The 15,760-nt window shown below is 44.3% G+C and overlaps 2 protein-coding genes across 11 annotated transcripts; both read left to right on the top strand.

Moving 5' to 3' along the window:
• Nucleotides 1–2,785: 2,785 nt before the first annotated feature.
• On the top strand, nucleotides 2,786–7,056 carry LOC119012600. Of its 3 annotated transcripts, none has more exons than XM_037086578.1 (8): nucleotides 2,786–2,994; nucleotides 3,843–4,166; nucleotides 4,318–4,599; nucleotides 4,744–4,893; nucleotides 4,969–5,055; nucleotides 5,163–5,191; nucleotides 5,434–5,493; nucleotides 5,683–7,056. In XM_037086578.1, exons 1-8 carry the CDS (start codon nucleotides 2,934–2,936, stop codon nucleotides 5,824–5,826), a joined length of 1,137 nt encoding a protein of 378 aa, XP_036942473.1. In that variant the 5' UTR covers nucleotides 2,786–2,933; the 3' UTR covers nucleotides 5,827–7,056. The 3 variants fall into 3 exon arrangements, with proteins under 3 accessions (XP_036942473.1, XP_036942475.1, XP_036942474.1); XM_037086580.1 differs by having other exon boundaries at nucleotides 4,804–4,893; XM_037086579.1 differs by lacking the exon at nucleotides 2,786–2,994 and adding an exon at nucleotides 3,298–3,609.
• Nucleotides 7,057–7,810: 754 nt separating this feature from the next.
• Nucleotides 7,811–13,484, top strand: LOC119012031 (pheromone-processing carboxypeptidase KEX1-like). Of its 8 annotated transcripts, XM_037085477.1 has the most exons (9): nucleotides 7,811–8,159; nucleotides 8,995–9,363; nucleotides 9,575–9,910; nucleotides 10,034–10,291; nucleotides 11,865–11,966; nucleotides 12,052–12,080; nucleotides 12,203–12,259; nucleotides 12,551–12,619; nucleotides 12,731–13,484. In XM_037085477.1, exons 2-9 carry the CDS (start codon nucleotides 9,255–9,257, stop codon nucleotides 12,893–12,895), a joined length of 1,125 nt encoding a protein of 374 aa, XP_036941372.1. In that variant the 5' UTR covers nucleotides 7,811–8,159; nucleotides 8,995–9,254; the 3' UTR covers nucleotides 12,896–13,484. The 8 variants fall into 8 exon arrangements, with proteins under 8 accessions (XP_036941372.1, XP_036941371.1, XP_036941373.1 ...); XM_037085476.1 differs by having other exon boundaries at nucleotides 7,811–9,363; XM_037085478.1 differs by having other exon boundaries at nucleotides 7,811–9,363; nucleotides 11,865–11,954.
• Nucleotides 13,485–15,760: the final 2,276 nt, after the last annotated feature.

The raw sequence follows: 15,760 nt of genomic DNA on the forward strand, positions 1-15,760 counted from the left end.
GTCGGCAGCCCGGCCAACACCTGCCAGTGGCCCTCAGTCGGCGGCCCAGCCGACACCTGCCAGTGGCCCTCAGTCGGCGGTCCAGATGGCGCCAGTCTCTGGACCTCGGTCGGAGGCCTGGCCGAGGCTTGTTCCTGCTCCTCGAACGGAGGCCCGGCCGAGGCTTGTTCCTGCTCCTCGGTCGGAGGTCCGGCCGAGGCCTGTTCCTGCACCTCGGTTGGAGGTCCGGCAGAGGCCTGTTCCTGCACCTCGTTTGGAGGCCTGGCTGAGTCCTTCCTGCTAAGTCCAGTGCCTGTTCCTGCTCCTCGGACGGAGGCCCGGCCAAGGCCTGTTCCTGCTCCTCGGCCGGTGGCCCGGCCGAGTCCCACGTCCCACACCAGGTCCAGTGCCTGCTCCTTGGTTGGAGGCCCGGCTGAGTCCCATGCCAAGTCCAGTGTCTGCTCCCCTGTTGGAGGTCCGGCCGAGTCCAGTTCCTGCTCCCCTGTTGGAGGTCCGGCCGAGTCCCACGCCAGGTCCAGTGCCTGCTCCTTGGTCGGGGGCCTGGCCAAGGTTGTTTGTAGCCAGAGACCCTTCATCGGCTCCCAGGCCACCAGCTCCCGGCAAAACTCTGTTGGTGGTCCGGCCAAGACCCTGGAGGGTTTTCCAGCCAGGGGTCTGGTCGCCAGTGGGTCCCAGCCTACGCCTTCGCCACCAGCCTCCAGTGGGTCCCAGCTCATGCCTTTGCCGCTGGCCTCCAGTGGGTCTCAGCCCATGCCTTCGCCGCCGGCCTCCAGCCTCCAGCAGGTTCCAGTCCGCGCCTACACCTTCGCCTTCGCCTTTGTTGCCGGCCTCTAGCAAGTTCCAGGCCGCGCCTACGCCTACGCCTACGCCTACGCCTACGCCTACGCCTTCGTCGCCGGCCTCCAGCGAGTTCCAGGCCACGCCTACGCCTTTGTCTGGTCCTCGGTCGGAAGCCCGGCTGAGTCCAGTTCCTGCTCCCCGGTCGGAGGTCCGGCTGAGTCCCATGCCAGGTCCAGTGCCTGCTCCTCAGTCGGGGGGCCCGGCCGAGTCCCACGCCAAGTCCAGTGCCTGCACCTCGGTCGGCGGCCCGGCCAAGTCCCACGCCAAGTCCAGTGCCTGCACCTCGGTCGGAAGCCCGGCCGAGTCCAGTTCCTGCTCCCCGGTCGGAGGTCCGGCCAAGTCCCACACCAGGTCCAGTGCCTGCTCCCCAGTCGGAGGTCCGGCCGAGTCCCACACCAGGTCCAGTGCCTGCACCTCGGTCGGCGGCCCGGCCGAGTCCCACGCCAAGTCCAGTGCCTGCACATCGGTCGGTGGCCCGGCCGAGTCCCACGCCAAGTCCAGTGTCTGCACCGTGGTTGGAGGCCTGGCCGAGTCCCACGTCAATTCCAGTGCCTGCCCCTCGGTTGGGGGCCCGGCCGAGTCCCACGCCAAGTCCAGTGCCTGCTCCTCGGTTGGGGGCCCGGTCGAGTCCCACGTCAAGTCCAGTGCCTGCTCCTCGGTCAGAAGCCCGGCCGAGTCCAGTTCCTGCTCCCCAGTTGGAGGTCCAGCCGAGTCCCACGCCAGGTCCAGTGTCTGCTCCTCGGTCGGGGGCCTGGCCGAGATTGTTTGTTGCCAGAGACCCTTCAGGCCACCAGCTCCCAGCAAAACTCCGTTGGTGGTCCGACCAAGACCCTGGAGGGTTTTCCAGCCAGTGGTCTGGTCGCCAGTGGGTCCCAGCCTACGCCTTCGCAACCAGCCTCCAGTGGGTCTCAGACCATGCCTTTGCTGCCGGCCTCCAGCGGGTTCCAGTCCGCACCTACGCATTCACCTTGGACCTTGTTTGTATTCTGTCCTTAGTTGTTCATGCTCCTGCTCCTGCTCCTGTTTCCTATTTGGTAGGTTTTGGATTCTTTTTGCATTTTTTCCATGTTTGATTTGAACTTTTACCCTGATTTGAACTTTGTATTTTTTGCTTTGCTACTTTGTCTCGTCCTTGGTTGCTACTTTGTTTTTCGTCTGCGTTTGTCTGCTTTTGGTTTGTGTAAACAGCTTTTAAATAAAGCTCGCCTTTCGTTCCCCTAATCCTTGCCTTCCTGTGTGACTGCGTTTGGGTCCACCTCCCCTTTCCATAGTTTTCCCCTTTATTCCCCCAACCTGGCAGAGGTGGAGGTTCGAGTTTGCATTTCAGCATTTGGAAGTGTGAAACCATGGAGGTGTTTCAGGCCAAACCATGTTATTTTTTTTTTGTCTGAATCCTACCGGAGCATGAGCACAGCATTGTGACAAGAGAGCAATTAAAACAAACGTAAAGGTAAAGCTCTAACTCAACCGTAGTTTTGCAGAAATCTAATTAGCTTATATTCACTATGACTATTGGGTCATGTTGAAGAACTGCCTCCCCGTGGTGGTGGTGGTGGAGGTGGGCTGCATACTCACCAGACATATCAGCCATACAGCATGTTTGTGATGCTCTGGACCGTCGCAAATGATGACAGCACGTTCCACTACCAGCCCATATCCCGCAGGTTCACACTGTCATTGAGGAGGAGTGAGACCACAACACAATATCACAGTCCACACTACAGGGTTGTCTCCTCTCAGTTTGACACTTTTTTGTTCTCTCACTTCGAGTACTCAACCTTGGAACTTCACCCGCCTGTTCATGTCCCGTCTGTATCCAGAGAGGACTTTTTTCCAAGAAAGTGCAAACGCTTATTAGACCTAAAAATCTTTAAATATGCATTGCACGTAAAAGTCAAAATGTGACAACAATAAAATTTGGAGAATAGAAGTTGAGATCAGAGATAAATTTAACACCAAGGTGAGAAAACAGCAGGACATTATGAGAAACTGACTTCATACTTGTAACAGGAAGCAGAGGCTGTGTTAGTGTTTAAGAAGCAGCACATTAAAGACTTTGACAGTTGAAAGTCTGAGACCAGTAGAGAAGCACGATGGTTGAACTCAGGTGGATTATGTGTCCTTTATTTCTGATGCTGGAGTTCAGTTTGACAGGTAAGGATACAAAACTGCGTGATAACTTTACCTCTTCTCATTTCTTCCTTTAGACCAAGAGTTTTGTTTTTGTAACACATTAAGTTTATTCAACACTTGGAAACCAAAACTGAGACGCATTTAAACTCTGGTTGCTTCTAAAATTACAGTCACACAAAGTGACAAACACTCATTTTCATGTTTTAGTTTATGATTCATATTTACCTCTGTTTTTATAACAAGGAGTTTGACTCCTCACCTGTCTGTCCACGTGTGCTGTCAGACACCAACATGAATCCTGTCTGTATCCAGAGGAAACTTTTCCAGAAGAAAGTGCAAACATTTGTTCGACCTGAAAATCTTCAAATACGCATCAAATGCAAAAATAAATTCAGAGAATCGAAGGTGAGATCAGAGATAAATTTAACACCAAACTGAGGTGAGAAAACAGACTGAGGCCATTTTGAGAAACTGACTTCATACTTACCACAGGAAGCAGAGGCTGTGTTAGTGTTTAAGAAGCAGCACATCAGAGACTTTGACAGTTGAAAGTCTGAGACAAAGACAGAAGCACGATGGTTGAACTCAGGTGGATTATGGTTGCTTTATTTCTGATGCTGGTGTTCAGTTTGACAGGTAAGGATACAAAACTGCATGATAACTTTACTTCTTCTCATTTCTTCTTTTAGACTAAGAGCGCCCTGTTTTGTTTTTGTAGCATGTTGAGTTTATTGAACACTTGGAAACCAAAACTGAGACACATTTAAACTCTGATTGCTTCTAAAATAACAGTCACACAAAGTGAAAAAACACTGATTTTCATGTTTTGTTTATGATTGATTTTTATATCTTTGTACCTCTGTAAACAGCCGTAACTGAGAAGCATTCCTTCGACGCTGTCAGAGTTGGAGATGAAGTCACTCTGTCTTGTGAAAATGCGAAACGTGATCAGGAGAAGTGTGACAACACCACCTGGCTCTTCACTGATCCAACAAATGTAATGACGCTGTTTGAATATGGGCGGATTCACAAAGAAGCCGGAGCCAAATCAGACAGACTGAGTGTTACGGAGAGCTGTTCTCTGGTTCTGAAGAAGGTCACAGTGGAGGACGGTGGTCTCTACACCTGCAGACACTTTCAATCAGGGGTAAAACCAGGTCCAGACACTAATGTTGACCTGTCTGTTATCACCAGTGAGTATTTAATAATGACAAAATGTTCTCTGCTCAAACTGTCGCATTAGAGCAATATACTGAAACATTAAATGAAACATGATCACAGTGGGGAAGTTAATAAACTCTCTGTTGTCTTTTTCTCACAACACAACATTTGCATCTCCATCAGTGACTGAGCATGAGGACGGTGAGAAGGTGACGCTGTCCTGCTCTGGGTTTTCCCGTGGACAATGCAACCACAGAATGAAGTGGCTGTATGAGGGTAAATATGTCCCTGAAGGTCAAGACATGGAGACCACACAGCTTAGGTGCTCAGCTGCTGTGACATTTCATGCCGCTGACCTCAAGATGTCAAAGCATCCTGACGTATTCACATGTGAAGTGACCGAGGTTTCCAACGGAAAGGTGCAGCGGTTTACCTTCAGCCGTCAGTCCTCAGGAGAGGTAACGGGTGAGAACACAATGAACTAGATATTGGTTTCCATGCAAGGTTTGACGATCGCAGCCTCTTTTGTCATCCATTTTACACAAAGGGGTTCTTTGCGTCTCTTCTAACGGTACACTTTTGCTGGACTATGCTTTTGCTATTGCTAAGGTGATGAAAAAACAGCAGCAGCTACATCGTCCCCGATGACAAATGAATCACTGTCAACAGGAAATGAGTGGACGTCGGTGAAGATGAGCACATCGTTCAGGACGAACTCAACCGCATCTGCAAACCACAGCGATGGAGTGAAACAGGAAGGTAGTGACCGAATGCACAGAGAGACACCCTTTGTTTATTCTGATCAAAAGTAAGGCTTGCGAATTCTTTTCCCAGGCTGGTACCTGTTCATCGTTGTGTCTGTGGGTTTAGCAGTGTTCTTGATGATCCTCGCGGCTGTCGTCAGAAAGAAGAGAGCTGAAGGTGAGAGCAACCACAGACCAAACTGTTGTGAACAGGAAGTCGTGCTGAACCCGGCTTATTGCCCGGTTACCATGGACACTAAACTCGTTTGTCAATTGTCTTTTCAGGGAACAAACTGCCGACTGATGAACACATGGTGAGTCTTACAACTGGATAATTAAACATTTATACACATATTTTATAAACTGAAGCAGGGTTTGTATTTTTTGGTGGTTCACTTTGTACAGTGTAACTGTGAAGGTCTATAAAATGTGCTTGAGACGTACTGATGGTTAAGACCCCCGCTAGAGAGAAGAAGAATCGATTCCTATCACAGGGTTGAATAGAATTCAGTATAAATCTGCATGCTACTCTGCAGCCATTTTGTTTTCTGTGCAGGCTGAAGATGGTGTTCTCTACGCCAACTTACCCTACGCCAGGAACACCAACCGTCGACAGGTAAGCTTGTCTGACAGATGATTGCAGTGATGCTGAATGAACGCATGGTTTTAACAAGACCTCAGGACAGTTTTAGGCTGTGTGCCCCGCCAGCATTTGTTCTTGCGACAGGGTTCCGGAGCTCCAACGAGGTTATGCTGCGTCAAGTCTGACTGTGCGTCATTCACGTGTTCTGGTCTGTCCTTGCAGGTTTGGGGTGACGATGGTCATGAAGTTGACGCCGCCACCTACAGCACAGGGAGAGCTTCCTCCTTGTCTCGCGCAGCCTCCACCGTGCCCTGTGACTCCTACGCCTCGGTCAACAAACCAAAAAAAAAAAAAGAGGTCAGCTAAGAAACGCAACATCTAACGTGACGGATTGAGAATTTGATTATGTTATCTCTCTTCTCGGCTTAACAAAGTGAGAATAACAGCTGCCAAAATGTGTGCCAAAAGCTTACCCAAGATTCTTTCACTGCAAATTAAAGCTGCAAACAGGAACCAATGACTGATCAACCACCGACACGCCGCTGTGTCCTATCACATGGCAGTTGGTCGGTCATGTTTTAACATGACATGTACAACTTTCTGTCAGTACTTTCCTTCAGGCAGTCGATTTCACATGTCGAATAAATTCCACACCGTTTCTCTTAATTTGCTTCACTGCTGTAAGTAGATTTTTGCTTTACATCGCAGCTGCTTGTTTGAGTTTAAAAGGAACACGTCATCCAAAAAAATGGCAAATCCAGTCGTTACATACTCACCCTTGCGCCATTGTAAAGTGAGATGAAATTTCATAGAACATCAAACATTTCAGGAGCTTCACAGCCATACAGAGCTGCAGCATTGTCCTAAACTGAAGCAGATGGGGACTTGTTTTAAAACAGAGAAAAATTAAATAAAATGGCAATGCAAATGTCTTTAGAAGTCACTTTGGGATCTCCAGACTTCTAGACACTAGGATTACGTCAGATAATGTCATTTTTACATTTTGAAACAAGTCCCCATCTGCTTAAGTTATTCAGAGGAGCGCTGCAATGCTGTTTTGCTGTGAAGCACCGGAAATATTTGGTGGACTACGAAACTTCACCTGACTTTCCATCAACACGAGGATGAGTACATGATGACTGAACTTCTTATTTTTTGTGAACTGTTCCTTTAAGATTTAAGGTTTTTCTTTAAGGTGCAGATATTTTTGCCTCGCTTTTGTTCCTTGTTTCTACAGAAGGATCTATTTTTGATTTATGTCAATTTATGCATTTTGGACTTTGAGCTTTAACAAACAATCTTTTCTTACTCATGCACTCATGCAAATAATAAAAAAAAAGACATATTCAGTTTTCAAGGTGTTTGTGTTTTTGTTTCGTGGTTCTGTCTCTCTCTCCCTCGGGTGCGGGCGCAGACAGGGTGGCAACAGATGGATGGTGTAAAAGTCTGTGTGAGAGAACAGCTGGTAGCTAGGGGGGCAGATCTAGGCTGGTCCAGATGGGGGGCAGAACGGGGCAGACGGGCAGGGTCCGGACCACAGGTGACATAAAGGACACAGGAAACAGATATGTAACTAGGGTAGAAGGGAGGACTATATCTGACACCTGTTCGCTCTGAACTCTTGCAAATAACATACAAATGCATCCATGAAGAGAATGCACAGAGAAGCAGTATTTGGGGCGACGTTGAGAATAGTCTCGTGGACGAGGAGTTCGACTCCTCACCCGTCAGCTTGAATCTTGTCGGCATCCAGAACATAATCTGCAAATAGGCATCAAATTTAAAGTTGAAATGTTACAACAATAATTTGAGAGACTAGAAGCTGATATCAGAGATACATTTAACACCAAACTGAGGTGAGAAAACAGTCTGAGGTCATGTGACTTCCTTATTTACCACCGGTAAATAACCTCATATGCCATTTTTGATCTCAGCATAATTTGGGTAAGCTATATGGTGTCTAGTTACAGAATACATTTTCTTGATTACCATCTGATTAAGATACCGTTATTTCTAGTTGTCTAATTTGATACTAAGTATGGTTTGTTATATCTTATTAGTGTATTGTAAAATAAAAGGCGACCCAAATATTTATCAACTAATAATCTTCAAATATTCATTGAATGTAAAAGTTCAAATGTGAAAAAATCTAACATCACACACAAATTCAACAGCAAACTGAGGTGTGGAAACATACTGAGGTCATTATCAGGAGGTGACTTCTTACTTATCACAGGAAGTAGATGCTGTGATAAGAAGCAGCACATCAGAGGTGGCAGAAGTCCACACAGTCTGTCCTCAAGCAGAAATATGGATACTTAAAAAGAATAGTATCAAAATGCTGGTTTTCCTTGACAGAATATTCTCTAAAGCCTCTGAAGCCAAATATTCCAAAGTTTTACTGCAGTGAAATATTGTGTTGATATTCTGCTAATGTAACTAGATCATTTTATTTTTGTCAGTTCTTAAGTGAAATCAGCTGCTGCACAAACAGCTAAAATCACAGAGGTGTTGCAGAGCTTCAGCTCCAGGACTGAAGAGCTGCTGTAAGTCCTACAAACCACCAGATGTCGCTGCACTTCAGATCTCTTTTCTGCACCAACAGAAGGAAAGGCCCAGAGTTTTATAAGGCTTCACTAGAAGAAACAAGAGAGCACAGGTGCACTAGATGAACTGAAAGGTGAAATGAACTGCATCAGGTAAAACGTCTGTGAACTGATGTGAAAACACATTTTTAACACAGTTAACTCCACCCTGAACCACAGCTCCCTCCTCTGCTGCTGCCTTGTTGTTTTCTTTGTAGAAGATCTTCGTCACACTTGTTCGGCTCCTATAACTTTCTCACTACTTCCTTAAAAGGGACTGATAGATTTCAGTTCTTGAGGAAATTCTTTCAGTGTGTCTCTGTTAAAGTATAAATGACAGGAAAACTGATGCTTCAACACTTTCCTGCATCACTTGTTAACATCTTGATTTTCTGCAGCCAGTTCAGAACTCAGCAGCTGGATTTCAACTTCATCTAACAGGAAAGATCATTGAAATCTTGTTCACTTCCTTAAATCGTCTTTCAGCTGAAGAATTTAAAGCTGATATCAATATCATCTGTATTCTGAACTCAAATGACATCAATACATTTCACACATATTTAAAGTCCAACTAGTCGTGTCTGCAGTGAGCATACAGCATGAACAACCTCCAGACCACAGGTGAAGTGTTGGAACTGTCCAGTTGAGCAACACATATTGTGGAGGCTTGATGCTGCTGTTGTAGCCACATTCTCATCAAAACACTTCCCCTTCACTTCTCTGAGAGACACAAGCTCAGAGAAAGAGGGAGGAACCAACAGGCCTCAGACCACTAACATATGTGTGAAACACGTCAGTGTCACAAATACACTGTGGGACTGGACACAGTGTGAACTTGAGACTCAATAAGAGTCTTCATATAGTTTGTTTGTTACAGTGTTAGATTGACTCAAACATTTTCCTTTGTCTTGTAATCAGTGACTTTGTCTTCTTCACTGGCTCATTCCAGTTTCACAGGATCTTTGTGATGCTGCTGTGACCTCTGACCTCTGACCTCTTCACTGATGGCTGCATCTCATGTTGCTGATCAAGAGTTTGTGGTTGCTGTCAGTCACTGTGGATGAGACAAAAATACATTTCAAACCTGTTGAAGTGGAAACTGTGACATTTATAAAACAGACTAAAATTAAGACTGAGGAAGTGACATCATATGAACCACAGGAAGTAGGTGCAGCTTCTCTCGACTAAAGCACGACTTTAGAAACTCAGATGATCATAAGAAGAGAGACAGAAGAAGGAGAGAGACAGAGAATCATGATGGTCCAGTTCAAATGGATTCAAATGTCTTTATTTGTGACAGCGATGCTTCAGTTCACAGGTAAGAAGACGTTTATCACATATAGAAATGGAAGGTGCATTGCAATAATGTACTTTATTAGATATATTTGATTGAAGTAAGACAACAAAATGTGTTGTTTGTTTACAACATGGTGAGTTTAGTGAACTTTTAGAAACAAGGATAAAGAAATATCACAGATTTGTTCTCATTTTAGTTTATTTTCCATATTTTTCTCTGATCTTGTAAACAGGAGCAGCTGAAAACCTTCCAGCCTCCTTCACTGTCACAGTTGGAGATGACGTCACTTTGACTTGTGACAATGTGATAAAGCCTCAGCAACAATGTAACAGCACTACCTGGACCTTCAGTGGTTTAGGAAGCAAACAAGTAGTAGAGCTGGTTGAACTTGGACAGATTGGTAAAGATGTCAAAGCTAAAGACAGACTGAGTGTTACAGAGAAATGTTCTCTGGTTATAAAGAAGGTCACAGTCGAGGATGTTGGTCGTTACATCTGTGAGCAGTATGAATATAGAGGAGCTCCAAAAAGTTCTCCAGACTCTGTGGTTCATCTGTCTGTTGTCTCCAGTGAGTATTTACATCATCGTGTTTTCAGATCAAACTGTGAAACATTACAATAATTATGATCACAGTGATGAAGTTCATTTGACTCTTGTTGTCTTTCTCTCACAATATCTCCATCTTCACCAGTGACTGAACATCAGAACCATGATGAGGTGACATTAATCTGCTCTGTGTGGACATATGGACCATGTAAACACACAGTGAAGTGGCTGTATGAGGGTAAAGAGGTGGTGAAAGTTAAACAAGAAGTGAAGACATCACAGTCTCTCTGTTCTGCCTCTGTGACCTTTCAGAGAACTCAGTCACTTTACGAGTGTAAAGTGACTGATGGAAACAAAAAACAGCTGTTTCCCTTCAGACTTCAGTCATCAGGAAAGAAACCAGGTGAGAATATGTTGATCTTCAAACTGATGAGAAGAATAACAGAACATGTTTGTCTATTTAAGGGATCTGGGTACGTATTCACAAAGACTTTTATTTTAATGTTTGGAGTTCTCCTAAATCGAACTAAAAGATTTTATGTAGGAGTCGTTTCTTAAAGGTATTACACAAAGCCACTGAGACCTACTTTTACTCATGAAAACAGTGAACTCCTAAACTAGAAGTAACTCTCTGTTGCTATGAATGACGTCAATTTATAAGGACGCACTTAGAAGCGGTGACAACGGTGATTGGTTGTTGTGTGACAGGGCAGCACATTGAAAAGCCGTTTAGGCTACGCAGTGCATGAAGTGAAAATCAGAAAGTTGTCTACAAGCCCATGACAAAGCCTGTGAAAAGATATTGGATAAAGAAACGTATTCATGAGGAGAATTAAGTGCCCCCCCCAAACAAAAACACTTTGGCCAAATGAAAATTAGGGGATTGCAATGAAAAACCTGAATTGTCAATAAAAGCAGCATTAAAATTGGGGAATTGTGTGTTGATCCGGGCCATTTCACAACAACATCCAGCATATTGTAACGTGTGTCAAGGACAATTTGTGTATTGATGGAATGCAACTTTTCGACTGACAAAGATGTCTTCATCCTGTGAAGGTGCAATTATTTTAATGTGTCCCATCAATGGCACCAATCACACCGAGTATACCTGCAATTTCCATGAATTTGGCTTTGATTCTTTGTTGTTGGCGACTGTCTAAAGGAAACTGGATAAACTGATGGATTATATGGAGTCTACAGAGTGTGTTGATGGTTAGGTAGATAGAGCGGTTTACTGATGGCTGTGGTGTCGCTAAATTATCCGCGTTGCAGAGCTGCATTTTCCCTGTAGCCAAATACTGGAGTGTTGCCAAATATTTTAACTCCGGCGTTATTGGATTGTTTGGGTTGGTTGGGGACGTTATTGTGTCCCTCACCAACTCAACCACAACTTCAATCCCTTCACGGTCCATCCGATATCATTTTAATAATTCCCAGCGTCTCCAACACATTCGGCTGTGACTAGGTCCTAGCGAGTTAGGAGTCCTCTGGACTACTTCTAAGGTCTCCCAGACTTAGGTGCTACTTTTAGGCCTAAAATGTTTTGTGAATAACTCCTATTTTCAAAAACGAGGAGTCCTAAAGTTACGACTGACACACCAATTATTTTTAGGAGTTGCTCCTAAATTCACCTGTCAGGTACATCAGAGCTACAGAGAAGTTAGTGAACATTTTGTTCTGCTTCTACAGTCTGTTAGATGCTGACAGACACTTTGTGTCTTAATTGAGTTTCTGTTGTGTTATAAGTTTCTTGTTGTCATGGCAACATGCAGCTGAAAGCTCCAGAAAGAATCAGTAAGTGGACGTTGAGTTAAGTGGGTGATGTGTTTTGTTTGCTTGTTTGGTCAAAGTAGATGAAGACTGTGTTGACTTTGGATTCAGTCTTTGTACTAAAAGTGTCAAATTAAAACGACATGTAATCTCTTCAACAGGAAGCTGCAGCCAACACGCTTCAAATATTTTCATTATGTTTCCAGATTGGTGGTGGCTGCTCATCATTCTGGCTGTGGTCTTAGTGGCACTTTTAATCATTGTTGTGAAAGTCATCAGGAGGAAGAGAGCTGAAGGTGAGAGCTCAGGTAAAAGTGTTTCAAACCAGATGTTACAACACAACTGGATTTTCTTTGTGGAAGCTGAAGTCAACTCTCTGTTTTGTCTGTTCAGAGAACAACACACGGATGGAGGACGATGTTGTGAGTATAATATCCTGCACAGATGTACTGCAGATGTTACACAGGTGTTTTTACTTGTACCCTGACTGCATCTGTGTGAAGTGAAGTGTAAGATGCTTTTTGACCAAAGTGTGTTTATTCAGGGACTGACCTCAAACCCTGCAGTGACTCAGTCTGCTGCAGAAACCAGTCAGGGCACGGTGAGATCACACGCTGCCGTCTTGATGGTGTGAGATTGTGTGATAAAGATTAAAAAAAAGGGAAGTCAGATAACACAAGGGACTACACTAGAGGAGAGCACGAGTAGTCAGACAGAGGTCAAACCACCACAGATAAACTATTACACAACATGTCCACACGTCATTTGAGACGTGAGAGACAGCATGAGCACGCTGGCAGAATTAAAAGAAGTGACAATAATGTTAAACTAGAAGAGAATAAAGTGAGAAGTGTGAGTCACATCAGATCTACATGTTGTCCTCTCTGTGCAGGCTGATCCTGGAGATGGAGTCTGCTACGCCTCCATCAGCTACACCAGGAACACCAACAGGAGAGATCGGGTAAGAGAAACTTCAAACTCAATCAGTTTTTTCTTGCTGTTGTTTCATCGTGTTGTGTTCATGTGCTGCTGGATTTCATAAGGTTGTGTTTGATTGTATTATTCTGTAAAGAGAAAAGATGGAGATGATGATGATGATGATGATGATGATGATGATGATGATGATGATGATGATGAAGCAGTGACCTACACCACCATCAAAGCTTCCTCTCTTTCTGCTGGAGCGTCTGCTGATCCCAGCAACCTGTACGCCACCGTCAACAAACCAAAGAAATAAGAGGCCACAGTGTCGTCACAGCTCACATTGCTCCACTTGTTTTACACTGATAATGGATTTTGATTATGTTTGCTGTAACCAGCCTTTTATCCAGTACGGGGTGCAGTAGTTTAACTAGCAGCACATTAGCACAGTATTATGTGGCAGCTTGAAATATAAATAAGCTAATGAGGTCATATATGGTACATTTTTCTTGCTAATCTGTAAAAAGAGTAAATGCCAGATTGGCTTTGGAGTTTCAGGTATCAGAAAACAGGTTCTCTGATGATCCCAGGTCGTTTCAGAACCCAGAATACAGAGGTCACACTTTTATTTTGCTTTGTGATCAATGAATCTTAACCAAAACATTCCAAGGCACCGTTTTGCAAAAAGTCAACATGCTAAAGTTTGGCTTTAGTCAAAGATGTGTTAGTTTTAGCTGTTATTTTTGTATCTCCTGTTATTGTTTGATATGCAGTCATTTTAACATCTACATCTCTCTCAATAAATCAATAAGTGAACCAACTGACTTGTGTATTTTCAGCCGTCATCGACATAAATATCGAAGAAGCACTCACATTTTTCTTTATATTTCTTGGAGAAACATCTATAAAATCATAAATTACATCTTAAACTGTTTAAAGATGATCAACACTGTAATTTCACCAGCACAAGCTGGACCAGTGACATAGAACATGAGCAAACATCTCATGTTTTATGTTCAAAATGCCATTTTAGCATCAACAGTAGTAGTTAGCAGCAGGCTCCAGCAGGGGGAGCATACAGCTGTTGAGCTGCTCCTCATAATAAAGGCTAATGGTCACCTGAGCTTTAGGAGAATGTGTTTATCTGCTTAATAGACTATTTGTAATACACTATGTTCATATAGTGTGAGTGGGACATTTGGACACTTGCAGGGAACAGGATTATTTTTGTACATGTATTGATAGTTATACACAACAGAATAGGTACTTTTAAATGAATATGGTTATAGTTATGATATATATAATCAATATTTTCTGGTTGTGTGTTTGTTTCTGTGGTGGTTGGTTTGTATTACAAACAGTGCAGTGCAGTCTCTGCACCCTCAGCAGTCAGCTCATGTGGAACATCCTCCCCACCTGCTCATATGGACTTATGGATATGGATTCATCAAAGTCTGTAACTAAAGTCAATGACAGACCTCACAGGATCATCACACTCCATATCCTCACTGTGAGTCCTGATCATGATGCAGGCCAAGTTCACCGTAACTACACTTCAATCAGTGAATAGTGTTCTGGTATCCACCTTTATATGTGACGTGAAGCAGTCAGGCACGCAGATGGTTCTGACACTAGTTCTGAATCTGTCCCTGACTCACCGAGACCCTCGTTCCCCTTATATTGCCAGCCAGAAACTCTGGTCTGTTGAGGCCCTGTTGTGTTTTCTTCACTGCCCCACAACATTCTAGTGAGGAAACTGTGTTTATTCAGGAACCATTTAAAACCCCAAGCTCCTATACACCTTCAGTCTGACATTTAATTTCCCTCATGGCTTGTAGGAGCACATGAGTATATTTTACCCAGAAGAGGGTTTTTTTTGTTCATAATTTTACGTAGGTTGGGCCTGTCAGCATTTTACTGCCAGTATGGCCACAGATGCGTCTTGTGTTCAGAGTGGAGAGAGAAATTAAAACTCTCCTGGAGGAACATGGATGCTTTTCATGTCATTCAGGACATGAGTAGTGGTGCACTTCAGCCTCTTGGGGTCCAAATGAGTATTACAGAAAGAAACACAAAACATGACAATCAAATTCCTTTTGAACATTTTAGAAGAAAAAAGACATTTTAGAACTAAGAAAATGGAGCACATGGAAAAATAGGGCTTGTGTAGTTTTATGATAAACTAAACTAAACTAAGACAATAAGTTACATTTGTGCAAATCTGTATCAGCAAACCTAACCATTTCTCTCCTGTTCGTCTCAAGTTCTTACAACCCTCCCCCACAGACCCTCTCCTGCTCCACCATCCACTCTCACAGGATCACCGGACGCCCAGCCTTTGACATCAATGTCCCATGGCAAGAAGATCCTCCAGAGCAGGGACCCAGGCTGCTCCAGCACAGGAACCACGGGGGGAAGATGAAGCCACGCCGACCACGACATGCGTCCATCGAGACGTACCCCTACTCTGAGTCTCAAGCTCCCTGGTTCCCAGACGGTCCAGCCAATCTGAGCCCAGCTCAGATCCCCCTCTTCATCTACCATCCTCGACCCCTTTCCCCCTTTCCCAACGACCCCGACCACCCTTTTCTATTGTCTCCAATATCTTCTACCATCTTAAATAAACTACCTTAATGTTGAACTGTGGTGCGGCCTTGTCAGTGAATGGTGAAGCTGTTTCTTTGCCAAGGCGGCGGCCATGTTGGTTTTGGTGAGGTGTGTTGAGAGAGACGATGTAGTTCACTGAGCATCTTCACACAAAACTAGATATTTCTTTTCTTTATGATAAAGTGTGATTTTATTAACTTAAAATTAATCTTTTTAATTCACAAATCAATTGATATGTGTCGTTCATGGCACAGTTCTGGTCGAGGCGAACTGAAGCTCACGTCATATTAATATAATTCAAAGACTATTAAACTTAAAGGTAGAATCAGTAGGATTTGTCCCAGCTGTTCCTAAACGCACCACAGAGACAGTTGACTGTTGATTCTCATTCCCAGGACATCAAATAGCCACATGTTGGGTTGGTAAAACGTCCCGAGCAGCAACAAAGTGAGAAAATAAGAAAATCCAGGCAGAGGGCTGCAGGCTCTCTGCAGATACGAGACACTAACACACCTTTTCTCCTCATTCCAGTCTCTCCCTCTCTGTCTGTTCCTGTCTTCTTACATCATTTACG

This window comes from Acanthopagrus latus, chromosome 22 (genome assembly GCF_904848185.1).
Source record: "Acanthopagrus latus isolate v.2019 chromosome 22, fAcaLat1.1, whole genome shotgun sequence".
Taxonomy (NCBI): Eukaryota; Metazoa; Chordata; class Actinopteri; order Spariformes; family Sparidae; genus Acanthopagrus; species Acanthopagrus latus.

What these genes read in the sequence shown, in the direction of transcription:
- LOC119012600 (XM_037086578.1), top strand. Translation starts at nt 2,934, where the DNA reads ATGGTTGAACTCAGGTGGATTATGTGTCCTTTATTTCTGATGCTGGAG. An exon ending in CAGAAAGAAGAGAGCTGAAG is followed by an intron (nt 5,056 to 5,162) that starts GTGAGAGCAACC and finishes TTGTCTTTTCAG; the next exon opens with GGAACAAACTGCCGACTGAT. An exon ending in TGCCGACTGATGAACACATG is followed by an intron (nt 5,192 to 5,433) that starts GTGAGTCTTACA and finishes TTTTCTGTGCAG; the next exon opens with GCTGAAGATGGTGTTCTCTA.
- LOC119012031 (XM_037085476.1), top strand. Translation starts at nt 9,255, where the DNA reads ATGATCATAAGAAGAGAGACAGAAGAAGGAGAGAGACAGAGAATCATG. An exon ending in TCATCTGTCTGTTGTCTCCA is followed by an intron (nt 9,911 to 10,033) that starts GTGAGTATTTAC and finishes CATCTTCACCAG; the next exon opens with TGACTGAACATCAGAACCAT. An exon ending in GTCATCAGGAAAGAAACCAG is followed by an intron (nt 10,292 to 11,864) that starts GTGAGAATATGT and finishes TTATGTTTCCAG; the next exon opens with ATTGGTGGTGGCTGCTCATC.